This window comes from Halichoerus grypus, chromosome 5, assembly GCF_964656455.1.
Source record: "Halichoerus grypus chromosome 5, mHalGry1.hap1.1, whole genome shotgun sequence".
NCBI lineage: Eukaryota > Metazoa > Chordata > Mammalia > Carnivora > Phocidae > Halichoerus > Halichoerus grypus.
In genome coordinates this window covers 175,166,646-175,194,642 of record NC_135716.1, presented here as the reverse complement: position 1 = coordinate 175,194,642, position 27,997 = coordinate 175,166,646, and the positions used below count along the sequence as shown (strand labels likewise).

General features: G+C 55.9%; 1 protein-coding gene across 3 annotated transcripts; it reads right to left on the bottom strand.

Moving 5' to 3' along the window:
* Positions 1-25: 25 nt before the first annotated feature.
* RCC2 (regulator of chromosome condensation 2) lies at positions 26-24,976 on the bottom strand. Of its 3 annotated transcripts, none has more exons than XM_036066970.2 (13): positions 24,878-24,976; positions 23,438-23,726; positions 18,239-18,332; positions 14,747-14,890; positions 12,319-12,450; positions 11,825-11,913; positions 10,476-10,590; positions 8,365-8,531; positions 6,098-6,278; positions 5,736-5,841; positions 4,796-4,868; positions 3,143-3,220; positions 26-2,429 (listed from the first exon to the last, which is right to left on the bottom strand). In XM_036066970.2, the coding sequence occupies exons 2-13, from the start codon at positions 23,717-23,719 to the stop codon at positions 2,325-2,327; spliced, it is 1,566 nt and encodes a 521-aa protein (XP_035922863.1). In that variant the 5' UTR covers positions 23,720-23,726; positions 24,878-24,976; the 3' UTR covers positions 26-2,324. The 3 variants fall into 3 exon arrangements, with proteins under 3 accessions (XP_035922863.1, XP_035922861.1, XP_035922862.1); XM_036066968.2 differs by having other exon boundaries at positions 24,765-24,913; XM_036066969.2 differs by lacking the exon at positions 24,878-24,976 and adding an exon at positions 24,281-24,490.
* Between the last annotated feature and the right edge of the window lie 3,021 nt (positions 24,977-27,997).

The following is a 27,997-nucleotide window of genomic DNA, read 5'->3' as shown; positions in this document are numbered from 1 at the left end:
TGAAAAAGAAGCACAAAAGCCAAAACAGAGTAAACAATGATGTTGTTTATTTAAAATGTTTACTCCAAGAAATATATATATAAAAAAAAATAAGACAATTACAGCACTAAACCAGGCACCTTCGACCAAATCACCACCTCCTCTTGGGTGCTCTCCCCTTTACCCCGAACCCCCTCTTCCAGGGACTCCTGCCAGAGCTAGAAGGTGGGTCAGATGCCCTGGGGGTCGGCGCAAAGTCCTCTCTCAGCCCAGCCCAGCCGGGGCCAGGGCTACTCTTTCTCTTGGAGTGCAGGACCACCCCCTAATTCCTTGTCATGAAGGATTTTTTTCCCCGTTAGGAAGTTCATTTTAAAATTCTAAGCCAAAAGGAGTGATTGTGGTAGAGAAGAGGGCTGTCTTCACTCGAAGTTCCATGCCTAGGCTGCTCCAGTCCCTGGCAAGGGGCCCTAAAGTAGGCTGGTGGCGGGTTTCAGACTAGTCCCCTGGAAGATCGGAGCCCTGCCTGCCCCGGGGTGGCTCCCGCAGAGGGGACCCCGGGGCAGCTGTGCGGGTCCAAGGGGCACATGCGCCGAAGCCCCACTCCAGGAGAAAGACTTGTGTCTGGGAAAACGGGTGGGTGCCCCGCACGGAAGTGAGAGCCCGAGATGGTGGCTTTGGGGGTGATTTGGACAAATTAGGTTAGTTTAGCAGAAGCTTCTCCCCTGGACTACGGACTGACAGGACAGCAAAGATGAGCGTGAAGTCAGACTAAACCTTAGGAAGACGCGGGCCGCTCTCCTCGCGCAAGGCCTTGGGACCGGCCAGGACAGATCCTGTCAAATGCCCTGGAAAGGCCGAAGCTGCCGTAAGGCGTGACGGGGGACGGGCAGGGAAAAAAGCAACGACGACTAGATCATTTTTGGCATTTTAACATCGAGACAATGACAGGTGGTAACAACAGCAAAGCAAAGAATAAAAAAAAAGACCCATATTCAACTTTCCCATCCACCCAAGTGTCACACTGAAGTTCTATCCCCATCTCCCCCAGAAGCACCACGGAACTAAAAAATCTATTTTAAAGCACCCAAACCAGTCCAGACCCTCTCGAAACCAAGAGCCCCAGCCAGAGCTGTCGCCTCTCCTGGGTCCAAGTGAGCGGAGGGGTCCGGGAAAGGCACCTCGTAACTCACGCAGAGCAGCGCAACGCCGGTGACGAGCTCGGGCAGAGGGCACGTGGCGGGAAGCGGGGTGGCAGTCACAGGTCTGCGCCGACACGCGGGGAAGGGGGACTTCTTCAGGAATCCCAACTCTTTGGTACCACAGCCAAGCAAGGCGACCAGAGAGCTGGGTTATAGTAGAACAGGACCCCGCATCTCAGAGCCAGGGTCTGTTCCAGCAGGATCCGGCGGGGGCAGGGACAGAAGCACAGAGGTGATAAAGGCTGGTACGTAAAGGGCTGATCCTTGCAAGGACTCCAGAATGCACTTTTTTTTTTTTTTAAACTGCTGGCTGATCAATCTCTAATGGCGAGGGCCGGCCACGTCAGAGGAACCTCAGAGCCGAACCAGACACATTGTCCCCACGTCTGCCCACCCCCCAGGTCCCCACTGGGTCCACAATCACCTGATTTTCATTTGGACTTCTTTTACAGCTAAAGTAGATAAAAATGGCTAAACACAGACCCCAGAGCCCCCACCAGGGGGGAAACGGCAGATTCTATTAATGTTGCAGCCAAAAGGCGGTGGGGCTTACAAGCAGCCAAGGAGAGAAAGAGAACGCCAGCCTCAGCTGGTCTACAGGAACAAGCGGGAAAGAAAGTGACCCAGATGCTTCCGAAGCAGGTGGGCGTGATTTTGGATGGAGATCCACCACCAGGACGGTCTCTGTCCAGCCGCTGCAGGTTCCCGGAAGGGACATTTCTTCCTGCATCAACGGGGACTCCTCTCCCAGGGAGCCCCCACTCGGATCACAATGCTAGTTACAACTGGAAAGGGGTGTTCTGAGAAGTGTATTTAGGAGCAGGAAAAAAAGAAAAACAACTTGAAGGGAAAAAAAAAAAAAACACCTAGGTTGCTCAAAGTTTCTGCCTCTTGTAGGAATGGTAAGTCAACTATGAGCAAATATTTTAATTAAACATTAAGAGGAAAAAAAAATCACTTTGGAAAGCATACAGAAAAGGTAGTTGACGTTGAATCACTTATAAAACGGAACCTCAGGGAGTCTAACAAAAATGCACCTTCGGTCAACTTCTGCTTTCTTAAATTCCTCGTTTGACGTCCCGTCCCAGTGCACGTGGAACTGACAGCTGCCGCGGGAGGGGTGGAGCTGCGGGGGCTCCGGGAGAATCAGAGGGTCCGGGGGTTGTACTCTGGCAGTTTCTTGATCTTCTCTTTCTCGGTCTCGCTTTCATCTCGAGCTATTACCAGGGAGTGCGCGTAGCCCATGGCCACCTGGGGGAACAGATCAGCGCTGGATGGGCCAGGGCCCGTCCTGGACAGTGGAGCGGACAGCGGGCCACCAGGCACTGGGGACGGGACCACCTCCACGCCCTTTGCCCCATGGCACTAGTGTCCATGTGACCCGTTACTGACGCCCTGCCAACCAAAGCCTTCCAGGCTGCCACCAAGCAGGGGTTCAACGCTGTCAGCAGAGACCGGAAGGGACGTGGGGATCCTGCTCCCTGTTCCCTCTGCCTCTCTGGACCACGATCCTGCCTTGTGTGGGGGCACATGCCCCATCTGTGTGTTGGCAGACAGGGGTGGGCAGGGTGGTTGGCTGGACAGAGAAGCAGGAGCCTCACCCCTGCCATCTGCCCCCCCGGCCTAACAGTGCATAGTCTCGGCTGAAGGTACAAAGCAGATGTGAGTGGTACCCTTGTCCCCAGAACAAATCCGCCGTGGCTGGACTGCGGCCAGCATCATTCAGGGTGAGAACAGCTACGGAGCCTGGCCAGCTTGCCCCCGTGCCTCTTCCTACCGATGCCCATTCCCCACCAAACCTCTAGCGCATGATGCGGCAGAAAAGCCGCTCAGGGAGACGAGACCAGCCTCAAACAGGCTCACGCGCCCAGGAGCAGGGCAAGTCGGGTGTGGTCTGGCACAGCCTTTCTTCGCTCTGCTACCAGCCCCTTTAGCTTCTCGCTGGCCCGGAGGCCCCCGCTCACCTGCTCTGTGAAAATGCCATCCAGCGTCTTCACCTCCTGAGCCGCGGTGGAGGACTTGGGCTTGTGGTCCCCATAGCCCTGGCGAAGCGAACAGAGACACAGAGCTGGGGTCGCTGCGGTACAGTCCAGATACGGGAACCATGGCGACATCTGTGGGGACCCCGGTGTCCGGGAGCCAGAGCCAGCGGCGGCTGGCATGGTGACAGAGCCCCGCCACGCCGGACACCACGGCCGGCCTCGTGAGCAACACCTACCGCAGAAGTGCTGCCAACAGGGGACTGATTCTCAACCCGAGGAAGAACCTGACGCTGAACTGTCACCTGTGCAGGTCTGTGTGGTGACGGGCACCTTTTGGGGGTGGTCACTGGGGAGACACCATCATCACGAAGAACATCAGCTGTCCCCACACTCCCCCTGCAGGCTGGACACTGAACAGCCCCCATCCCCCCCAGACCCCAGGACGCCAGAGCCAACGGGCTCTGCTCGAAGACTGCTCCCAGGGAGTCACGCAGACCGGGTGGGGATGGGGGCTTCCGGGGCCGGCAGAGCCCTCCGTTCCCAGCTCCATCTGCCGCCAGATGCCTCCTCACACCTTCCTGTTCAGTGAGTGCTTCCTCCCAGACGCCCTGCTGTCTCCTCCTCGCCCCGAGATGCCGCCCCAAAGTCCCCCTCGTTCCCCTCTGGTTTCTAAATTTGGTATTTGGAATCCCTCTCTGATAGGCCCTAAAAACACCTGGCCCTCTCTGAGAAGAATCCATAAAAACCGGGCCAGGCTCAGTCTCCTGATTTCGGGGCTGCCTCTGAGAGGCTGGAGTGTCTGCTGCCAGAGGGCCCCCGTGGAGCCCCGAAGTCTGCACAGAACACCGAAGACAAGGCCACCAAGTCCCGGAGATGGCTCAAGGGACCAAGAAGCCCCCCCTTCCCTCCTCTCCATCGCCCCTCAGCTCCCACCCACGAGCGAGGCGGGAAGGGAAACAGACCGTCTTCCCCACAGGAAATAACAAAGAGGCTGAGGATCAAATCGCAACTAAACGGGCAGACCGCCAGCCGAGCTCGGCAGCCAAGCTGTTCTCGATGAGGAAATTAAAAGTTAAAGACTCATCAGGCACCAGAACTGAAGAATCAGACAGTTGGTTGGGGAAGGCCAAGTACGGGTGAGAAATTGAGGGCCATCGGTTCTCATCAGTCAGGCAACGGAGATTAAAAGCAGGCAACACAGACTTTGACTTATTTAGGAAAAATGAGGGAATAATGTCCCCAAGTGACCCGAGAGGCTGGCCCCGTGGCGCACCGTTCTGTGGAGGAGCAGGTGAAAACCCGGGGGCCACACGGTGCCCGATGCCCCGCTGCTCCGGCTGACGGGCACCCTCCTGGAGGGGAGCAGAGAAAGCACCCCCTTCCGCGTCACCGGCACACCTCAACCGCGCTACAAGACCACAGGGAAATGGGATCTGAAACCGCCCTGTTCTCGTTTACAATGTGGCTGTGAAGCACTGTCACCATGACGTGATGGGCACAGAATCCTCTCCGAGAGCCGATGTGACCCAAAGACGGCGGAGCGTCGCAGCCTTTCAGACGCCCGTCTTCAGGAGGCACAGCCGCAGAGAGCCCGGCCTGGGTCCTGCGCCCTGCCACACGGGCCCCCCCGCTTACCAGCTCCCCGAAGGTCGGCGATGGGCCCCAGCTGATGGTGCTCTCGTCGGCGGCCACGATGATGCTGCTCTTCCTGCAAACAGGTAGGGGCTGTCACCAGCGTGGCCAGCGGCCCCGGCCCCCACGGGCGCTCCTGCAGGCTGCCGGCTCAAGAGCAGGGGGTGACCTACTAGCATTAAGATCCAGGCCATCCCATTAAAAACTCTGCGAGGCACGCATTTGCCACTACACACACCAGGCCAACAGGCTTCTCCGAAACCCTCAACGGTGTCCCACGCAGGCCCCGAAGCAGAGCCCCGAGACAGCGCCAGGAACCAGGCCCCCAGCCCCAGACCGTTCCACCAGGAAAGGAGGTCATCGAATCAGGATGGAGCGCTCATTCCAAAGGGGATGGAACATGGGCAGCAAAAACTAACATAGATGGGGCTAGACATTCTGGCAGAGATGAAAGCCGGAGCCCCCCTACCGAAAGACACTGTCCCCCCCCCCCAAGCCACCTGGCACTTAACATAAACTCCTCACAAAGAAGTGCTAGAGAGCTCAACAGGTGTCCTCAAACTGAAAAGTACTGGCTTAAGGACAACTTCTTCCCAGCGTGTCAGAGTAAAATCCTACCATGATGTTCAGCTAAAATTTTAACCTGCAAGATGAGCAGAGCCCACCAAGCCTTTGAAGAACAGAAACCGTCAAGAGGGTATTCTTTCTGTGAAGGCAGGACTACAAGCCGTCATGTAGGACCTACCAAGCCCTCTTGCCCCAAACAGTCCCTCCCCCTCCTGAACTCTGGTGCATCTGATGCCCTGATGAGGGAGCGGGGTGGTGGTGGGGGGTGGGGGTGGTACAATGAAGCCTCTCAAGGGAAGAGGCCCCCTCCCCCGGGTGTCCATCAGGCCCAGGAAGGGGACAGACGTCCTGCTCACCAGGCAACACGGCCACATACCCACAAGCCAGGCTCCGGATTCTCCAGCCACAGAGGTCCTGCACGGCCTTCGGGTACATGGTAGACTCGCGGGACGTGTTGGTGGCCCCCCAGAAGAACAGGCCACCTGGGGAAAGACAAGACACATTGCCACCGTGACCACACATGCCAAGAACTGAATTCTCCTCTTTAGCAACAACAACAAGAAAGGAAGACGCCACACGCTGCGGACAAGAGAGAAACATTCTGTCTGACAGAACACCAGGGTTTCGGTCTAGGAACGCAGAAGGGCTCTGCGGCTCCCCACCCACCAGAGTGCTCATCTGCCAGGGAGGTTCTGCACACCCCCCGCTCCTGAGGCCAAAGGGGGGGAAGTCACTAACCCACTTCGCTGACAGCAAACGAGCAGGTATAGCCGGCGTAGATCTGGGATGCCCCGCGCCCAGGGAAGTCGAACAGCTTCACCAGGCGAGGGACCATCTCGTCCTTCTGCTCGGCGTGGCCCAGGCGGCCGTAGCCACCGAAGCCCCAGGAGAAGACACGCTTCTGAGAGTCCAGAACCAGCTGCGGGCGGAGAGAACACACAGCGTTGGGACGGGCCCCCCAACGGGAGGGGACGAGAGGAACATTGCTCTGTTGCAGAGAACATGGTAAGAGGCAGAAATGCTGCAGATAAGCCGAACCTGCCCCCAAGGCGGGGGAGGGCACAGGGCATTTCCTCTTTCCTCTGCTGCGGACACTACTTTCCGACCTGCATTATTCCGTAAAGTCACAAGTCCCCCTGGTTCCTCCTCAGAAGCATGAGCTGAGTCTCCAGAGGGCAGGTCAATGCACCGGGTTCCCCCATCACAGTGTAGACGGCACTGCAGAAGGAACCAAGGGAAGGCCGGCCTGCCTGGGACTCTTTCTTAGACACGCCCCACCCCACCCCGTTCACAGGGGACCTCCATCTGGTCACAGGGACTGAAAACAATTTAAAATTGATCTTCAGGGGCGCCTGGGTGGCTCAGTCGTTAAGCGTCTGCCTTCGGCTCAGGTCATGATCCCAGGGTCCTGGGATCGAGCCCCGCATCGGACTCCCTGCTCCGCGGGAAGCCTGCTTCTCTCTCTCTCCCACTCCCCCTGCTTGTATTCCCTCTCTCGCTGTGTCTCTGTCAAATAAATAAATAAAATCTTTAAAAAAAAAAAAAAAAATTGATCTTCAGGGCACCCCCGTAGCTCAGGTATGCATCAGACTCTTGATCTCAGCTCCGGTCTGGATCTCAGGGTTATGAGTTCAAGCCCCACATTGGGTGTGAAGCCTACTTAAAAACAAAACAAATCAGGGTGCCTGGGTGGCTCAGTTGGTTAAGCGACTGCTTTCGGCTCAGGTCATGATCCTGGAGTCCCGGGATCGAGTCCTGCATCGGGCTCCCTGCTCAGCAGAGTCTGCTTCTCCCTCTGACCCTACCCCCTCTTGTGCTCTCTCTCAAATAAAGAAAATTTTAAAAAATTAAAATTAAAAAAATTTAAAAAACAAAACAAAAAAACCCAAAAAACTTTTCCTTCACGGCGTCTTCAACATTCAGCATTTGAATGGTATGAACGTACAACCTCTTAAAACCACCTGACATGAGGCCCGCACAAGATCCACCTTTGCTTCCCCAGACTGCACTGGACAGAAGAGAACCACAGATTTTAGACTCCAGGGGACCAAAATCTCCTAGTCCACGTCACTGAGCACCAGACAGGGAGCACTGCAGGGAAGAAGCCATGCCTGAGGTCACTCGCCAGTCAGCCAGCTACACACCAGGAGACCAGCTTGGTCTCTGGACTCCCAGCCCAGTGCTCTTTCAACAGAGAAGAGAGCCAATTTTGACTCACAGACGTTCTTGGGCAAAATAACTGCAAAAAGGAAACGAAGATAAACAGACACAAATACCGGGGCGCCTGGCTGGCTCAGTCGGTGGAGCAAGCGACTCCTGATCTTGGGGCTGAGTTCAAGCCCCACGTTGGGTGTGGAGATTACTTACCAATAAGATCTTATAAAAACAAAACAAAACAAAACAGCACGTACACAAAAACAGTACTGCCATCTATCCAAAGTGATTTTTTTTTAAAAGATTTTATTTATTCATTTGACAGAGAGAGCACAAGCAGGGGGAGGGGGAGAAGCAGACTCCCCGCTGAGCAGGGAGCCCGATGCGGGGCTCAATCCCAGCACCCTGGGATCATGACCTGAGCTGAAGGCAGACGCTTAACGACTGAGCCACCCAGGCACCCCTATTCCAAGTGATCTTTAAGGGAACAGCCTTCACAGCTAAAAACCATTCAACACCCTCGATATGGGGGATCATCTATGGACCTAGAAACGAGGTCTGTGGTGCTCTGTTAGACAAAAGCCGAGGCCAGAAAGACACTTACAGTAGGATTCTGACCCCCAAAGTCTGTCCTTAGCTGCATCTCCAGAAGTTAGAGACACTATTAAAGCACTATGACCCGAGACAACTGAATGGCGCAAAGCCGTGGGAGGAGGGCAGGATGTTGCAGATCTCCGGGATCAGTTCCCAGCCAGAGCCAAGTTTTGGGACACCGGAGCATACACACAACCCTTCTCCGCGGAGGTGATGCTCGGGAAGCAGAGGAAAAGCCAGAAACCCTCAGGCCTTACCGTGTGATTAGCGCCACAGGCCACATCTCGTACGACCACATTTGGGACTGGCAAAATCTGCCCGTCTTTCGTCTTCTCGATGAAGATGGCCACACGCCGGGGGACCAGCTCGCAGTCATACTCTATCCGCTGCGCCCTGGCGATGAACTTCCCGTCCGAGTTGTGTCCTGGGGCGACCAGAGCCAGGAGTCAGTGGCGGCCACGAGCACGTGCCCCAGCCTGACCCATCGGGGCCTCGTGGGACACTTCTGTCCACCAATGTAATGCCCTCCCATCTGGGGGCGCAACCTGACCAGTACCATGAAATCGATTTTGGGGGATGAAACCAATTATTTTTAAGAAATGAAAGGGACAGAATAGGAAACATCCGAGGATACTGTCCATAACGAGGATGTTGTTTTGTAAAAATTCTTTGTATGTGCCTCTAACTTTTGGATCAGACCGTAACACAAACCACATTTCTGACTATGAGCCGTGGTCACAGAAGCCAGAGACCCCGGGTTTAAAGGAATGGCCTACTGAGTATGGTTTGTGCCCCACTTGGCCCCTGGATGGGCCAAGAATGCACAGAAAAAGCTCAACCCACAATCCCTAGACTTAAGTTTTTAGGACTTACCGGTAACCTAAACATATCATTACGGGCATTAAAATACAGTTAATAGCACATGCTCGTCTCTGCCTTGCCTGACCCAGTAAAATGCGTCATGAGAGCAAGAGAGGGTGGGGGCGGGAGCGTGTGCTGGGGATACACTTCTCTGAGGTTACATTTATATGTTCTAATTCTAAAAGGGATCTCTCTGGATTTGGACAAAGAGATTCAAAGTGGGTTTCAAAGACAGCTGAGAAGTAGGACCGATTCCGCAGATACTCGTAAAGCCGGTACCTCAAACGACCGGGCACCTGAGCGTCTGTATGAGGCGCTCCGAGCGTGTGGCACACGGCCCCTGCTCAAGGACCAGCCACGGTCAGCACTACCAAGGTCAGGGAGTTTTCCCTCCAGGAAAATCCACCTGCTCGTCCGCAAATCCGGGGCAGCCAGAGACGCAGCAGGGGAACCACACACACTTCCGGAAGGACACTGGAAACACACTTCCGGTGTTTTGCCCGGGGTTGGAGATGGCACCAGGGCCTGTGGCCATGGAAACGGTTTCTCCAACAGTCTCTGGCAACTCCCTGGCAACCAACATTGCATGTGCGTAAGGGGCTGTTCGTTCTTATTCACTTCTGACTTGAGGTATATTTAGTTTCACAAAGTCACTGTTCCCTGGAGTCTAAGGCCAGCGCGATGCTCCTTGTTCTATTTATACCCTCTTCCATCTGCCTGCTCTTAATGACGTGGGGACCCGGCAACCCAGATACGGGGGCTGCCGGGATCCGGAGTGGCATGCAGCTGAGACGCCAGCAGAGGGCGCCCACTCCTCACCTCCCACTCGCCAGGGGCTGGGCTGTGGGAAGGCGCCAGAAGGAAAAAAACAACAAAAAAAAACAACAAAAAAAAACCACTTTGGTGTCAGATGGGAAAAGAAAATGGAGACCTTGTAAAATCAGGATCGAGACGACATTTTCCACTTAAGGGAACGGCTTTCTGAGCTTTCCCTTTCTACTCAATGAGACAGACGTGAATGTGTTTCTGGAGGAGGGAGTGTGTTCTGTTCAGGGACGGAAACGAGAGGGGTCCCAGTCACAGGGAAGGGGGCTCAGGTGGACACCAGGGGTAGCCGCCCAGCCTAGGGTTTGCACAACAACCTTTACCTTGTGTGTTCTCGCTTCCAATAAAGGCAAATTCTTAAATACGAAACTGAATGAAAGTGGTTTTTTTTTCTTACAACTTTGAAATCCTTTTACATATAAATGAATTCCCCTCCCAGAAAAAAAGAATCCTTTGTCAGACTCCAGTCCCGACTTACTCATTAAGGCCAAGCCATTGTAATGCTCCACAACCCTGTGATTTAGGACGTGCTGTCCCAGTAAACGGGAGATCCACTTAATGGATCAAGGCTATTATCTGCGATCAATTACCCACATTTCCAACACGTGTGTACAGGCCCACACTGACTTCTGGTTCCAGATACGCAGTTAGATTACAGAGCTTTTAAAAAATGTTTCCATACCCAGCTGACCATATTCAGGGCACCCAAAGGAATAGAGGTTCCCTTTGCAGTCCATTATCATACTGAATTCAGCCCCACAGGCCATTTTCGTAATTGGCTGGCCGTTGTACATTATCTGAAAAGACAAGACAGTAGACTCTCAGACATTTTTTAAAAGACTGATAAAAAGCCTCCCCCCTCTCTGCAGATTGGTGTGAAACAATTATTAGATTGCAAAAGAAACTGAACGGACCCAGGAATTGTGAGGGCCAAAGCCTAGAGTGTACATGAAGGAATACCCTTGTGACCCCCACCTTCCCAGCAGAGTCGAATCCCAAGACAGGGCACGTGGTGCGCCCAGCCCCGCATTCCCCAAAATGCCCGACACTGCGACCGGTCAGCACAGACCTCAGCCGAGCAGCCCGGGTGGGAGGGGTAAAGAAACAGAGACTAGCCCACATATAACCCCCAAACCTCACCCTGCCACTATCAACTTGGAAGACAGACACTTTCTCCCGTTCTCCTTACCCTCTGCAGAGACACTAGCCTAACTAGTCCCCACGGAAGGTGTGGACAAGAGATAAAACTTTTTGTTCAAAGTTGGGAAATAAGACAGCCAAGGCCCCCCTGAGGAACTCAGCATGGGCTCTGGGAACACACGTCAGATGGGACTTGGAAACCGTGCTATTATCACACCCAACAAGTGTGAGCCCTGGGCCCTGCCCGTCGCTCCTGGCTTCCTCTAGAAACTGTCACTTCCTCCTTTGTGCAAATGGCAGACGCAACGGGGACATTTCAAAAATCCTTCAAACCCCAGGTAAGCTCACACACAGTCTCTTTTACAGACCAGGAAATGTGAGGCCCCGCCTTCATCCTTCAACCACTAATCAGACGCTCACTAGCACGTGGCTGCCTTCCGTTAGTAGTCCCTCTTAGGTGTGATCGCCACCTCTCTGATGGAAGCACACGTTCCTCAGGAATAAAAGACCGCCTAACTCCTGTCTGGGTGCTAAGCCCCCGGCAGGTGATGCCACACAAGGTCAGAACTCAGAAGGTATTTGCAGTGAAAGACGAATCCCATCCATCCAACATTTCTCACTTTCTTTGGAACAGAACAGGCTTAAAACAGGCCTCCATAGCAAATTCTTTCAAGCAGAGAGAACTGTTCTCTGGAGGTTTTTCAACCGTGGGCACCTAGGAAGTGTGCTTTCAAGACTACAGCACGTGAATTCCACTCCAAGACTCTAGACCGTTTCCACAAGGCATCGACTGAACTACAGGGAGCAGTGCTTGGTGTCAGCCCGGAAAATTGAGCACAAAAGCAAGGAGAGACAGAGGCCCTGGAGCCAGGAGAGGGGAGCGTGCGGCACCTGCGCGGGGCTCGGGACAGCGTCTGTCTGGTTGCCGAGGCCAAGCTGCCCCATCTTGTTTTCTCCAAATGCAAGCACGGAGCCCGTTTCTGGAAGGAAAGAACAGTATCACAGAAGGGAAAAGAACACTGAGGGTTCTGAACTCGATTTGGGATCAAAGGCTCCAAAATAATAAAACATCTCCTTTGCCAGGAAGAGCGCAAGTGAGACCGTACGGCAGAGGTGGGGCAGGCAGCTCAGGGCAGAAGCCCTTCACGGCCAAGGCCGAGTGTGCGGGGAGGCACTAGGCACGGCCTCCGGCCTCTGCCTCCTGGCCCGCCTTCCGATGCCAACAGGAGGTGGGTGAGGCCGTCAGCAGCCCCGAGAAGCACCCACCGGGGCTCTCTGGGCATCTTTCTGATCCTGACCAAGAGCCACAGAGGCAACTCCACCCAAAGCCCAGGGGGGACCGTGTGGCCTCCTGCCCGATTCAGAAGAAACCAGCCGTTCCTTACCCGTCAATGCCAGGGTGTGGTTCCGCCCACATGCCGCAGACACGATCACTTCGTGGCTCAGACCCTCAATGAGTTTGGGGGCTTCTACCCTCTTGGTGTCACCGTGTCCCAGCTGCCCCTTCTCGTTGCGACCTGCAGAACAAGAGCAAGATACAGTGGGAAGGAGAGAGGGTGGCTGGAGCGGCGTCCCGGGAAAGGCAGACACATCTGGGTCCCCCCAAAGGCGCCCTCCACACGCGACAGCCGAGGACGAGGCAGAAGCAAGCCCCGGCTCTTCTGCCAATGGCCAATCTCTCGAGGCCCGCGAGTGGGGCTGGGTGACCAGGGTAGGATACACGCTGCCGTCCCCAGAGACGGCTCTGCAGGCCGCTGCCACCTCCCTCACCTTCTCTGACCTGCTTTTCTGGGACAGCGGCTGGGACCTGGCCAGGAGCCCCTTCCGTGGCTCTGCCACCAAGAGACAGAAGCGCTCGGTTTGCCCTGGGTGTCCCGTGCAGGCACATGAGCTCACGGAAACTCCCAGTTCTCACTCTACCTGCCAGCCAGCCCACAATTCCCTCGCTCCCTTCCCTCCGAGGTGGATTTTAAGAGGGGAACCATTTTCGACACCTGCCCCACAGACTTGCCCTGGGCATCTTCCATGGACCATTTGGTTCATTTCTAATCATCATTTCTTTTTACCTGCCTTGGAAACGATGCCCACAGAGCAGTGCCAAGCCCACCGCCTGTGGACCGCCCTGCACAGGACCCTCAGCCAGGGACAGAGGACAGGACTGCGCGGGCCACAAGCCTTTCCCAGTGGGGCCACCACGGCCTCTGGAGCCACACAGGCTCGCTCGGATTCCAGCCCTCTGGCAGCTTCTACCAGGAGTTGTCCAAGCTCACCAGGAAAGGCATGGTTTCTCAGCCCCTCAAGAGGCCCGAGTGGCCGACCGGTACGGACCCCTCAAGAGTGACGTGCTGTAGCACTGAAGCTTCCAGACGCCAGACGACATCCCAGGCCGTTTCAAGCAGCTAACCGTGCCACCGGGACGTATCCCCCCCACCCCGCCACTAAGTCTGTTTGAAGGGACACAGGTCTTTGCTTGGGGGCCAGGCTGGGTGCACGGCCTTCTGCACCTCCCTGCCCACAGGGCCAGCACAGAGCACATTTTTAGAAGCACCATGTAAGTGCAATTCAGTAAAGAGATCAGAAAGAAGATATTTCAAGTTCGGAGCTCAGACAGACTGCTGTGTTCAGCGCTGGCACGCTAGGCAGAAGGGGTGTGCTCTGGGGGAAGGACACACCTCTGCGCCAATCGGGGAAAAGGAAAACCGTGGCAATGTCAGCATGTCATCAAGAGACTATAAAGTTTAAATTTGGGCCAGACACACTTGTTAGCTTTTTTTTTTTTTCCAACAGCATTACAAAATTAGCAGAGTGCAGCAAGACAACAGATGTTAATATATTTGGACTTTGGTACAGCAGCTCATGAAGTTGCAAAAAACGGTTCAAACAGACTGAAATAAAAAAGCAGTCATATGGACTAAAAGCTAGCCAAAGGACCAGAAACAAAGGGCGGGGACAACTGCCAACATACCCAGCTGGAGGAAGAGTCCCGGAGCTACCAGAGGGCGTGGGGCTAAACTGAGCCTTAGTCAGTACCTGGATCAAAAATCTGGAAGGAGGAAACAGGCAGCGGTGCGTGGGAGCCCCATGGAGGGGACCAAGGGCAAGGACGCCACCTCCCAGCGACCCAGGCGAAGGGGTCCAGCAGCAGAAGAGCAACTCCACTCAGAAAAAAGTAAACTCAACGGTCAGGAAATCTAAGAAGAAATAGGAACCTAGCAACTGAACCTGCAGACGGGTGTGATCCCTGGAACTGGAGGGACAGGATCGCAGAGACACGGTGGCCAATGCCATGACGTGGCCGGTGGCATTTAAAGTGGCAAGAACAGAGGTCTTACGTCAACACTGTGCCACGAAGCAAGAAGGGGGGGACTGTCTGTCCAGAGGACAGCGTATCTAAAAGAGGAATTCAATTCTAGGTACCTCAAGATCACAAAAATCCAGATTCAGTCAGAACATTCAGGAAAAGGTTAAGCGTCTGCCTTTAGCTCGGGCCATGGTCCCAGGGTTCTGGGATCAACCCCATGTAGGGCTCCGTGCTTGTCCCTCTCCCTCTGCCCCTCCCCCGCTCATGCGCTCTCCAATAAAAAAAATCTTTCCTCCAAAAAAGAAGATTCAAAGAGTTCGGTGTATGAGCAAATGGCAGAAAGGTGGAGGAAGGGGATGCACTTGCAAGGAACAGGCAAGACCAACTGGAAATTGGGGAGAAGAAATATGGCTGCAAAAAGGCCACCCTTCCAGGCAGACAGAGGAGAAAGTCAGCCCCCCGGGAGGGCTCAGCCCCACAAGTCACCCTGTCCCGCCCGACCCCAGACTTACCCCAGCTCCACAGCTTCCCTTCCGTGGTGATGAGGAGGCTGTGGGCAGCGCACGAACCCGAGACCACCGTCCGCACCCGGACCCCCGACAGGCAGCCATATCTATGGGGCCCCCACAAATTCTGACCGAGATTGCGGTAGGCAGCTGCAAAGGGAAGAATGCAAATCAAACACCCACAGTGACTGGGGAGCGAAATGCACCCCAAGAAACGTCACTAGCCACAAAGGGTCCACTCTCCTACGACATAGAACCCCCGGGGTGCTGTGTCAGCCTCGCATCGGGAGGCTGACTGAGGAGAGAAAGTGTGCAGCAACTGAAACAAACCGACCACTGTCGCCCCACCTCTGTCTCCGGCCCCAACCCACGGGGATCTCAGACCCTCGTGCATCGGCTGCTGAGCATGCCCACATGCAAATGGCCAAAAAGGGACGGTGCTCTCCCTCCTGCTGCGAGCCCAACCCAGGAAAGCTGGTGGTGGACCCAGCATCTCCTTCCCCATACCCCTTCTCACCTTCCCCTGCCTGCCCTCCACCCACCTCGGCCTCACCCCTACAGCCAGAGGCTCCTTTCCGAGCGGAGTCTGAGTGTCCCCATCCTCCCCAGAACCACCTACCTCCCTTGCACATCTACCAGGCCCCGTGCAGGGGGGCCCAGTTGACACCCCTCCCCTGCCACACGGTGTCCTCCTTTCTCCGGGGTCCCACTGTAGTGGCCAGGTCATGGCCCCATGCTTTGCCATGCACTCCCTCCCACAGAATGCCCTTCCGTGTCCCCTGCTTGTTCTTCAAACCTCATGTCAAGCCCTCCCTCCTCTGGGAAGCCCTCCATGCCCACATCCCTCTTTTAGCTCATGGCTCCCACACACCGGGAGGCCAATCACAGCACTCAAGCCTACTGAACTCATGTGCCTTCCAGGCCCTAGCAACCCGAGGGCCTCGCCAATGCCTGGCACCCAGGGAGCACCCAGGAACACTGGAAGGCGTGTGGGTGGGAAGAACACAGCTGCTTCCTTCAAAACTCCCTCTCCTCCCCATTTGTAGACTGGGCATGGCCAACGTTTTGCTTAATACTTTCAATTTGGGGCTCTCGAGGACAGAGACACGAGCCACATTTCTCGGCCCGTGGGGACCATTATGAAATGCTAGCAGCTGCCACGTCAACCGTGTCACGTTAATCTGGATGTCGGAGCTGGTTATGAGGCTGCTCAGTTACCGGGCTCCAGTGGAAAAGCATCGGTGAACTCTTCGAGGCCAGTCCTGCCCTGCCGCGCCCCACCAGCAGAGGGCGCCAGGCGCGCCCTCATTCAGTTATGGGGCCGCTGCAGTCAGCACCCCCCCACACACAGCAACACCCCCGAGAGCTGCTCCACCCTGAGACACTCTGCTCTCCTGGAAGGTGGAAGACGACCCAACAATTCCCTGGAAAGAGCACACCAAACATAACGGCCTTCAGGGATTCTGCCAATGTCTGTTTATCACGAAGGCGAAAAGGACGGTGGCAGGACTGACCCGTGTCATCTCTGGGAAAAACGCACAGCGCCCGGGGACACCGTGGAGGGACCTGGTACCGTAGCAGACCCAGCCTGAAGTGGACCTGTCTCACAGGGGGCCGGACGCCCTGGTGTGCCGAAGCCTCTTCCCTAGGGCAGCTCCAGGAGGATCAATGCCCGAGACGCCGAGAGCCCGAGGGGGAGGATTTGTCCCGGCCCCCGAGGAGCCCTGTCCGAGTGATCCGAGTCAAACTCGGTGCCCGGCGGCAGTGGCAGCTCCTCGGCCAGCCTGGCGGTCAGGGGATGGAGCGCAAGCCACCGTGTCATGCTATCAACGAAGTGGGCATCACGCCGATTCCAGGGGTTTCGTGGCAGTGGGCACCCGGGGGGCTGCCCGCCGCCCCCCCCCCCCAGGGTGCGAGGAGACTGGGAAGGGCCAGGGTGGGAGGAGAACTCCTCCTCCCCTTCAGCTCGCACCAGCGGGACAACAAGTCCTCCCCCTTTTCCTATAGTCTCCCCGGCAAGGTCACGGAGGGCCAAAGGATACTTTAAAATACTTAGGAAGACTGTTTGTTAATTATATAAAACTTCACTTGCAGGGAGATCCATGAGGATAGCAAAGGCCGGAATGGGAGAAGACAAAAAGGCAGTCTTAAAATGCGCCCAGAATGCCTTCAACCAGGGCGTGAAAGTGGATTTTAAACCAGAGGCAGTTTTCCTTCCTTCCGGGCCTCACCGGGGTGTGGGGAGCCCGGCACCCCACCCTACGTCCACAGGAGACGGCCCATACTCTGCCGCTTGCTCTCCTCTGGCATTTACTTCCCTGCTCCAGCCTGAGCGTGTGTGATTGTGCGCCGGCCACTCATTGGAAGAGCAGCTCGGAGACATGATTTGGCGCCCGCACGGGGCCGGCAGGGAGATGGTGGCCATCACACCCCGGGAGGGGCTTCCTGGACACCAGCCCCGGGGCAGGTGGTCCTTTCCACGACAGGAGGCAAAGGGCTCGGGCCCCCTCCAGCTCAGCCGGACCCCAGGCGCTGCTGGAAGTCCTGCTGCATTCACGGAATACGATGATCTCCTCTGCCCAGCTTGAGGCACAGGGAGTGTCCGTGTGCAAATATTTGTTCGCTGGGCGATGTTGGAAAGTACTTTGGGAATCCTTCCAAATGAAATCAAGAAGCCATAAAATGTGGCGACAGGCCAGCTCCACTTCTCTTGGATGGGCCAGTATCCTCCTGAGGAAAGATACCGATTTTCTAAAAGCCACTGGGAACCAAAAGCTACTTCTTGGGGCTTCTCTGCTCCCTCCACGCCACACTGCTGCTCGCTCCGTCTGACCAGTTCCTGCAACAATTTGGCAGCGTGCAAACTCATGGACTCTTCTGCAATGTCTAACAAGCTGGACGTGTGACATGTGACAAACGTCTTGGACATTCTGACATCCCACGGGACCAGCCTCTTCATGTTCATGAAAGTAACTGATGTGAGGAGGAGGATGGGAAAAAGGTGTCCATGCTATCTGTGACTATTTGTACTTCTCCCGTTTAATCCTAAATGGAACTGGGTTTTTAAAATACATAACTGTGAGGGGTGCCTGGGTGGCTCAGTCGGTTAAGCGTTTGACTCTTGGTTTTGGCTCAGGTCGTGATCTCACGGTTGTGGGACTGAGCCCCGCGTCCAGCTCTGCGCTCGGCATGGAGTCCGCTTCGGGTTCTCTCTCCCTCTCTCTCCTGCTCTCTCTCTAATAAATAAATAAAATCTTAAAAACAACAACAACACAGAACTGTGAAATGAGAGACTGGCACAAGACCAGGGTTTGAGTCCTGCCCTGTCACTAGAGGGGCTGTGTGGCCTCAGGCAAGTCGCTTGGCCTCTCTGAACACTTCTGTCAACGCAGAGAGTACCTACCTGGTGGCTGCTCGCAGGAACCACACGGGACACCTAGCACACAGGAAACACTCGACAAACAGTAGCTTCGTAGTTTTAGAAACCGGGTCTCATACCTTGCTGTTTAGGCACTTCTTTTCGACCAATCAAGTCCCAGTTGGTTGCCCCAAAAATCAAAAGCTGCCCTTTGCACTTAGACCCTTCAAGTTTCTAGAGAGAGAGGGAAAGAGAGGAAAAAAAGGATTAGCTTGCAATGCAGCTTCCAGCTTTGGCAGTCTGTCCCACGACAGCCAGAAACAAAAGAAAAATCATTATTCTTTATTCGTGCCTCCCCCCGTGGCTCGTACCGTGAACGGAGGCCCGAGGTGGTCACCACCTCATCAGTGTGCATAATCCCAAACCTGCCCACGGCAGCTCGTTTGAGAGGCCCAGGCTCATTTTTATCCGTCTATTTCTCTTGAAAATACCTTGTGCAAAACACTAAAAAAATCAGCTACATACGTGGCATTTCCCTCCACCCTGCAAACTGCCTCAGAGGTAACTGCAAGAAGCCAGGCATGGAGGCGCAGGGAGTCCTAAAGCGGCCGACCTTGGGGCCAGCAGAGCCCTGCATCACCAGTGACTTTGGACTGGCCCTCTGCTGCCTGCTGTGCGCGGCGCCTTTCCGGGGGGGGGGCGGAGGGGGGGGGGGAACAGCATCAGAGCACCGTGTGACACGGGAGATCCCGGCTGCCGGACCGTGAGCCAGGGAAGCAGCGGTGAGTGGGGACGGGGCGGCTCCGGGGCCGGGCCCTCGGAGGGAGAGGCCGTGTTCCCTGCCCCAGGACTCCGGAGTCCAGACGCTCAGCCTCCCCACACAGAATGGCACTAGGACCACACGCTATTGGGTGGTCGAGGGACGCGCCACTCAAAAAGGCCACTGTCCAATCTGGGGTGGCACTCTTTAGAATACTCAGCAGTGTGCTGCATTAACGAAATGTCCAAACACACTTTTAAAAGTTGACCGTCAGCCAGAGACTCGCTTCTGAACCATGCACCCAGGTCCCTGCGGGGGCCGGGGAAGGGGGACTTCCCTCTTTGCCGTCATCCTTTACCTCACCACCCCAGGTCACCGAAAAGAATGGTTTCCTTCTGTTTACAGAACTGTTCTTGGAAGGCTCGATGAAAAAAAGCGCCCCTGGCCCCGGTCATTCTAAGCTCTAGGCAGTGCCTGCCCTGGCGGGATGCTTGGCGACACGGTGCGTGCGTTTTTAAGAGGAACACATCTTCAGGGGGACGCTGTGTGACCCAGACCTGAGGCCATGGGCACCCCACACAACAGGCCCCGTCCTGCAGGCAGCACACGAAGGGGAGCCCAATAGCTGGGGATGGAGAAGGACCTCATCACACGTAAATTATTGAGAGAACGACCTCCATCGGAGGACAGTCCCAGCCCACAGCACCCACGGGCTCGGGTTACTTGAACGGGAGCCGAGTTTCCCTCAGTTATCTCCCCTTCTTTGCTTAGCGGGCAGGCCTGGCTGGAACATTCTGCAGGTCTACCACAGGGGATGAACAGCAGCCAGTGGGTCCCGTCAAGTTCCCCAAGGAAGGAGCAGCCCTGCGTCTCTGCCCAGATGCCCGCCGGCCCCCCACGGCTCCTCAGGTCTGCGTGGAGAGGGCAGCAGACGACCCCCGGGGGCGACGTGACCACGAAACCACGACATGGAGGGTCATCCACCAGCGCGGCCGCTCCCTCAGACTGCAAGAGCTTCTGCGATGGCCCCGGGCAGGAGCGGGCTTCCTCTGCGCCAGGGAGCAAGGGCCTGTGGGTACTGGGCTTCTCCACAACTCCCACCTTTCTGATCCAAGGCTTGTGGCAAGCCTTCGTCAGTGCAGTCTACTCTAGTCACCATGGTCGGAGTCCTCCAGAGAGACTGTTCTCTTTCTCAGGTTCTCCTGTCCTGGGCCTTAGGTCCTCACCCATCAGATGAAACTAACAGACTAGGCTTCATGCTATGATCTGCACAGCCGTTGGCCACAGGCCACCCACTTGATTTCTCCCTAATGTAATTCTTCCCTCTACCTTCTAGGAAAGAAAAATTTCAAATAAGGAACAGAACTCCTAACACCCTTTAAATCACAGCCCATGTCCCTCTTGGTCACAGACCTGAGCTGGCCTGACAGGTGGGAAAGACCCCGATGTTTGCGGGCTCCACCTGGAGGAACCCCAGGGATGGCTGCGGGGCTGAGGGACGGAGGCTCGGACCCTTCGCGGTCTAATCCAGCCTTCCCGGATGGGCCGAGAGAGTGCTCTTTGTGACTAAAGGCTATGTGGCAGGGAAGCCAGTCCAACAGTCTCCCCAAGAGGATGAGTGAATTTCACTCCACCTGCTGCCTCCCGACACCCCGGTCACGTAAGCTGGTCCGAGATGAATGGCCAGCGCAGAAAAATGCACTGAGCTTCTTCAATCAGCAAAATGGGATTTCTGGTTCAAAGCGATTTTTGAATTATTGCCCAAGAGCAAAAAGCATGTTTATGAAGCTGAGAGTCCACCTTTTAACATATATCCTTTTAAGAAACCGCTACCCCCGGCAGAGGGAAGGCTGCTCAGAGAAATGCCAGCAACGGCAAATTCCCTAACGGGCTATCAACTAGAACAGACTTCAAGCTTGCTTTTTGGTCATATTTGTTTGGCCCTTGCAGATGGGACAGACTCGTCTTGGGGTCCACAAGACCTTAGCACCCCGACACTGAGGAAACCACAAAGACCCACACAGCCGGCGACACTCCCGTTTTCCAGAACTCTGCCGAGGCGGCCTGCGTTACCTCCAGGGTCAGGGGGCTCACACGTCATCCACCCTAGACCACTGTAAAATGCTCATCTGACAACACTACACGTAAGCCCGGGAGAGAGCATTTCCTGAGACTGAAATCCTAAGACTGTTTTACAAAAATACACTTCTTTACTCAAGGCAACCTTGCCCCTCAACCACACGAGTATCTGGGTTCACAAGCCCCGACTTCGGCTTGGAGTTCCAGACCGCTCCCGGCAACTGCTCTCACACACACACCGCCTTCAGGCGGCCCTCCACAGTGAGGCTTGCAAAATTCTCCCGCAAAAAGCCTCTCTGGAAACAAGCTAGGGACTGCTGGCGGCCCGGGGCAGGCCTGCTTCGCGGGAGCGAGCTGATGCTTCCCTTGGAAGCCGGGAACCTGGGGCCAGGCGGGGGGACCCACGCCCGTGGGAAAGCAGCGGGGCAGCACGGGCCTGGCCTTGACTCTGGACCAAACTCAAAAGATGCTAACAAGAACTGGAAACTTAGGGTGTGCATCTTCCACGAGGCATTTGGATGCTCAGTCTCCTGGACGCGCTTACTAGTCCAAAGGAAACCGCACTACTGCTTGTTTTTTAAGGGGGTGGGAGAAGGTATGTATAGATTTGTGTACGTGTATCCAGAACGTACAAGGTTCGCGGTCGTAAATACAAAGCAAATGCAAACTGCAAGGCATTGCTGGGTCTGTCTACTCCTGGGGAGCAAAGGAATCTCTCAGTAAGACTAAGAAAGTGCCATTCCCATCAGACAAGCCAGCGTGTGCCCCTTTGCACACTCTCTCTGGGACTACATGCTTGGGTGAACCTCAGCATTGGGGTAAGGATCACTTCCTTCACTTCGGGACAAGAAAACACGCTGCTCTGATAGGCTGATTGGAACCCTGCAGCTGACAGGCGCTCCGGCACACAGAACACAGCAGAGACAGAGCCCTGCTGGCCCTTCTGTTCCGTTTCCCTCCTAACACACCGGGACGGGAAGGGCAAACAGCTAGAGTCCCGCACAGAGAATTACATCTGTCAAACGAAAACCGTTCCTGTGCTCCAGTTTCTCCATTCCGGCCAGTTCCTGGCACAGCCTGGTCCCAGACCCAAGGTTAAGACAGTTCAGTGACACGGGCTCTCCTCCACCATCTGACGTGCTGACCCTTTCAACGGGAGGGCAGTTACGAAGCATTTTCACATGAACACTTTGCACAGGGGTTAAGGACGCCATCAGTATACACCTGAGCCCATGTGGAAATTTACTGCCATGGGATGCTGGGACAAGGCCCTTAAACTCTGTGCCTCAGTTTCCTCATCTGTAAAGCAGATGATGAAACGCATTCTTGTTAACCATTTAAACACTGAGCACCTCTGAGGGAAGCACTCTGGTACTGCGAAGCCTCACACACCCTTTGGGGACAGAAAAGGGCCTCTCCAGAGTGCCTACACCCTAAGTGGAAGTTCTTACTCTTCTGGGGCTATCTGAAATCTGGCCAATGCTCTGATCCTCTACTGAATACACGTCCCACAAGAAGCCCGTGGGTTTTGAGGATCGCAGACCCCAGGCTAAGATCTCTGGCTCTGTGCAGGGTTTTGCAGGCACCAGAGTTGGTTATGACCTCAATTAAGATCTGCAGGCCCAACTCTAACGAGAGAATTGAAGCCCACTCAGGGGACGGGAGATGCTTCTTCCCGCGGGGAGGGAAGGGGGTTGTACACGGAGCCCGCACCGAGCACCCGCGCCCCCAACCTCAAACGCTGAACAAAGCCCCAACACCTTTCAGCCCCGGGGGCTTCCCGACCTCAGGGGGAGGGCTCTCCGGAGCATGCGCCCTCGCACCCCGCCCCGGCGCCGGCCACCCCCGCCTCCCAGGCGGCGCGAGACAGCGCAGGGCTGTATGAGGCATGCGCGGCGGCCGCCAGGCCCCGCCCCCCCGAAGCGCCGGAGCCGAGGCGGCGGGAACCTCAAAGCCCCGGCGCAAACCGCCGCTCCCCGCAGCGCCCCGGCGGCCCCCTCTCCCGGCGGCGCCCCGGCGGAACAGCGGCCTTGGGGAGGGGGACGGGAGCCGGGGGCGGCGAGGGCACCGGGCGCCGCGGCCCGCACCCGGCGCGCGCGCGTCCTCTCCTCCGGCCCGAGACAACTTGCAAAAGTCTCCCTTCCCGGGGCGGGAGGGGGAGGGGAGGCGGAGGGAGTCGGCTCGCGCGGCGCCGGGGGCGGGGCCATGACCCCCTCGCGCGGGCGGGCGGGCGGGCGCGGGCTCCGGCCGCCCCTCCCCCGGCGGGGGCCCGGGGCGCGCGCCCCAACGGCCAACGGCCGCGCGGGCGGGGGCGGCGGGGGCGACGGGGTCGGCTAGGCCGCGGCCCGTGCCCGCCCCCGGCCCGCGCCCTTTTGTTGTGCGGCGGCGGCGGCGGCGATGATTCAGCCCGCAGCCTGCGCCGGCCCCGCCGCCCCCGGCCAGGAAGCGCAGTGACGCGCCGCGGCCCCGGCCCCCCGATTCCCCCCGGCCCCGCACTCACGACGCGCTCCTTGGTGTGCTCGGGCTCGGTGATGATCACGGCCGCGCCGCCCGCCTTGGCCGCCGCCGGCCGCGCTGCGCGCTTGCCCCCGCCGGGGGCCCCGTCGAGCTCCAGGCCGTCCTCATCGCCGCTGCTGCCGCCGCCGCTGCTGCTGCTGCAGCGCTCGGGCCGCTCGCGCTTCCTGCCGGCCGGGCCGCCGCGCTTCCTGGGCCCGGCGCGGGCCGTGCCGTTGCCCGAGCTCGGCTCCTCCCAGGCCGCCGCCGCCGCCTTCTTCCTGGGCATGGTCGCGCTGGAGGAGACACGGGGCAGCGGCGCACAATGGACGGGTTATAAACTGCGCGGGGGGAGGGGAGCGCAGCCGAGCCACCGGCCTCCACTTCCTCCCCTGCCCTCCCCAAAGTGGCGGCCGCGGGGTGGGCGGAGAGGGGGCGAGCCGGGAGGAAATTGCGCCCCTCCCGGGCCCCGGCGCGCCTCCTCCGGGGAATCCCGCACGGGAGCCCAGGTCTCCGACTGCAATCCGCTTAGGGAAAGAAAAAAAATGGAGACCCCCCCGGGCCATCCTCAAGTTAGGTTTGCCTACATGGCATCACCATCGCAGCCTGGTCCCCAAGAAAGTAAAGGGAAAGAAAAAGGAGCCTGCGATCCCCTAGCTTCTAATTAGAGAAGGCTCCGGGATACTTCAAAGATCCCCCTTTGAAAGAGCTACCCCCTCCCTGGCCGCCCCACCTGCTGCTTTTGTCTCCGCGCCCCCCTCCCCGAGCCCCCTCAATTAAATGCAATTCTCTCGGTCGCCCCCCTCCCCCGCCCGAGCCCCCAATTCCGCGCCAGCCTGGGGGTTCCGACCTCTGGCTCTAATTAGCCTAATCCCTCGGGGTGGGCTGCCCCCGGCGAGAGGGGGGCGAATGAAGCCGGCCCCCAGCCCCAAACACCTGCTCGCACAGACACGAAAAATAAAAACTTTAATGGTGCCCAACTCTCCCGGCCCCTCCCCGAACGTGCGGCCCAGCCGGTCCCTCCGATCCCGGCTGCGAAGTGCCCCGCTCCGCCGCTACTTTCCCCCAGCGTCCCTGCGCTTTCGCCCTGTCTGCCTTTTTTTTTTTTTTTTTATTGATTTTGAACAATGGGATCTCTGTCTGTCTCCGATTAAACCACGTGGATCCGCCTTCCTTCCCCTTTTTATTCATTCAATCCCCCAACCCCCCTTCCTTAGGGTTTTTTTTTTTTTACCTTTTCTCCTTCAGAAAAAAAAAAAAGGAGGGGGGGGAAAAAAAAAACTTTCCCAGATCCCGCAAACTGAACATTGTCGATTTTGATTTTCAGTCCCTACCTGGTTGGAGTGATAAGAAACCGGAGAGAAAACGGAAGAGGAGCAACTAAAAGATGAACCGGAGGGCTTTTTTTTTCCCCCCCCGGCCCAGACCAGGGCTCCAGCCCACTCACCAGATACACTTAAAATGTAAATACGAGCTTCCAGAACAAATGCTACAACACAAAACAGAAACACATGTGCTGCCGGGCGGCAAGCGAGCGCGCGACGGAGCGGGCGGCTGGGGGTCCGGGGAGCGCGCGCCCCCTGCCGGCCGGCGGACCCCGCGGCGGCCCGGCCCCGCCCCCGCCCGCGCCCGCGCCGGAGCCCGCGGGACGGCCGGCCCACCGGAGCCTGCGCCGGGCGCCACGCGGCCAGACTCCACGCGCCCTGGTCCTCCGCGTTCTGCAGGCTGCGCCGCGCGCCCCGGGCCCTCTGCGCATTGCGTCCCGCGCCAGGGATTTCTTTGGGGTTTAGGAGAATGTTAGATTGTTTTTCCCTGGGCAGGTCTAGACAGGTCACCTGAGGACACTCGCCGGAAAATAGTTACTTTGCTCACGCATCCGCCAACAAGGGACGTGCCCTAATTGAGTGATTGGAATGAAAGATGAATACAGTTTGCATAAAATTTTCTCTTGTGCTAAGGGAAGCTGCGTTTTATTTGCCTCTGTGTCCCCAGAATATAGCAAGGTGCTGTTACGTGGTAGAGTTACATAAAGATTTGCTCGATTAGTGAACTGGCTACTAATTAATACGCTGGCCTAGGATGCACGAGAAGCTAGTTGTGTTTTTGTTTTTGTTTTTTTTGAGACAGAGAGAACACAAGAGGGGGTAGGGTGAGAGGGAGAAGCGGACTCCCCGCCGAGCAGGAAGCCCGATGCGGGACTCGATTCCACGACTCCGGGATCATGACCTGAGCCGAAGGCAGTGGCTTAACCAACTGAGCCACCCAGGCGCCCTAGAAGCTAGTTTTGATGGAAATTTTTCATAAATATTTACTGAGCCCCCAGTACCTGCGAGACACACAGTGCTAGGTGCTGGGTATCCAAAGCTAGAGAACGAGATTCCTGTCCTAGTGAAACACTGTCTAACGGGAGACATAGATCATTAAGCAAGTAAGTAATCACAAGCGTGATAAGTGATGGGGTTCAGGACACGCTACTCCAAAACATTGCACCTTGATGAATTGAATATTGTAAGCTGAAGGAGTTTCCAGAAAACTTGCGGAAGCCGGTTTAAGGTCACTGATATCCCCCCACATCTCCCAACCTCCCCCAACACCACCTAAGCCCCTTCCCTCCCAACCCTTCTTCCCAAAAACAGGTCATAAAACCCTCAGATGAGAGGTGCCCGCCTCATCCCAGGAGGAAAGGAACAGCCTTCTCTCCGAAGACAAATGAACACCGAGAAGAATCCTAGTAAACGACCCTTGCTACATGTCCCCAGTGTCCTACACCTACCTCTGACCTACGCTAGTCCTCCAGCACCCTCCACTCTCCATCAAACATAACAGAAAAATGTACGGGTCTGTTCCTTTTGGTCTTCATTTCCTTATGAGGGCTCCCATGTCACATAAAACTTACATTAAAATAAAGTCATATGCTTTTCTCCTGTTAAACTGTCTTCGTCAGCATGATTTTCAGACTCAGCCAGCGACCCTTAAGAGGGTTGAGGAGGAAAGTTTTCTCCCGTCCTACGGAAGCATTGCGGAGTAATACCTGTGTGGGACCTTTACAGCAATGGCACTCATCCTGTTCTGGGTGCAGGGAAGGCCTCCGTTAGAAAGTTAAACTGAGTGACTTTCAGGATGGGTAAGACCCACCAGATGAAGAGCGATAAAGAAGACTATTCCAGGGCACGTGGAGGAACAGTACATACAAAAGTCCCAGGACCTTGAGAGACATGCCATGTTGAGGATAAGTGTCCCATGGGGCCGGGCGAGAAGAGCAATGTGCCCAGAACTGGGTAAGTAGGCAAGAGCTAGATCATGTAGTGCCTAGTGAACCACATTAAGGATTGATTTTTCTTAGAAAATCTGTTTACTCATCCTGGGAGGTGGATGACTTACTGGTTTCCCCTCCAACGTTATGATCTGAATAGCACATGGCTTCCTACCAAAGATTTTTACCTGCTCCCTTTTGTCTTAGACTGCCACACAGAAGTTCCTTCTTTAGACAGCTTCCGGAAGATGGGTAGGGTTCCAGGCTTTTTGCAATTAATTCATTCCTTAATCGTTATAGCAAGAAGCACGATTCAGGAGGCAACAAATATCTAAAGGAAGACAGAGACACCAGGGGTCCCAAATCTAAGGTATTTGATCAGTCCCAAGTCTGTGTGTCCAGGGAGCCAAGAGCGCTTATGTAAGAGAACTTTAGAAATGAGAAATCAACTGGTACTTTCCAGAGATTTTCAGATACGTCAAGACAGAAAATAGAAAAACCCTTTGAAAGCCTCTTCTTAACAGACCTGCATTAAAAAAGATTTAGGAGATTAAACCTTGATGCTTTCATATAAAACCTAAGTAGAACCAACCAGAAAAGAATTTTGCCTAAATATGCCATCAAGTCCCCTTCAGGAAACGGCATGCTGATGCCTGCCAGGTCTCCGTGGTTGGTTGGGTGTTTATCCTCCAAACACCCTGTGTGGCCAATTAGGAGAAGTACTGATAGTACTTTTAGATTTCAGCCCGTGAGTCTTTTTCCTTTTTTTTTTTTCTCCTTCCCCATTATAAGTCTTTTTGCCAGTGCAGAAAACACATGCGTCAGGAACACTGATGCAATGAGACGCTAATATCAGATTGCATCATGTGATCCTAGGTGTGGCGCTCCTGAAACTGGTTTTTCTTGAGGTGGTGCTGCAGGAGAAAAGTACTTTGGGGATAACACCCAAGAACTGGCCCTACTCGTCAGATGGCAGAAGTAATTTTTGCATGTACATGCCTGGGTTCCACACCACTATCCTCCTAGGGAGAGGCGGTGTGGCTTTCCTGGCTGAAAGGCGTGTGCTGGAGACACTGATCAGGTAGGTGTGTCCCACTGCCGCTTATGTAATGAACGTTACCTCGGGAGGCGCACCCACCAGGCAGACTGGAAATGACACTTCCTCCTCCGAAACTCGCTCTGAGTTGTATCTCACTTTCATCGAGCGGCGCGTCTCTGGGGACAGACCGGTTCGGTGCAAAACTGGAAGAGGAGAAACGAAGAAGGTGGCTGAGATTTCTCGGGCACTTCTAGGCGGCTAGCCCTGTGTTACAA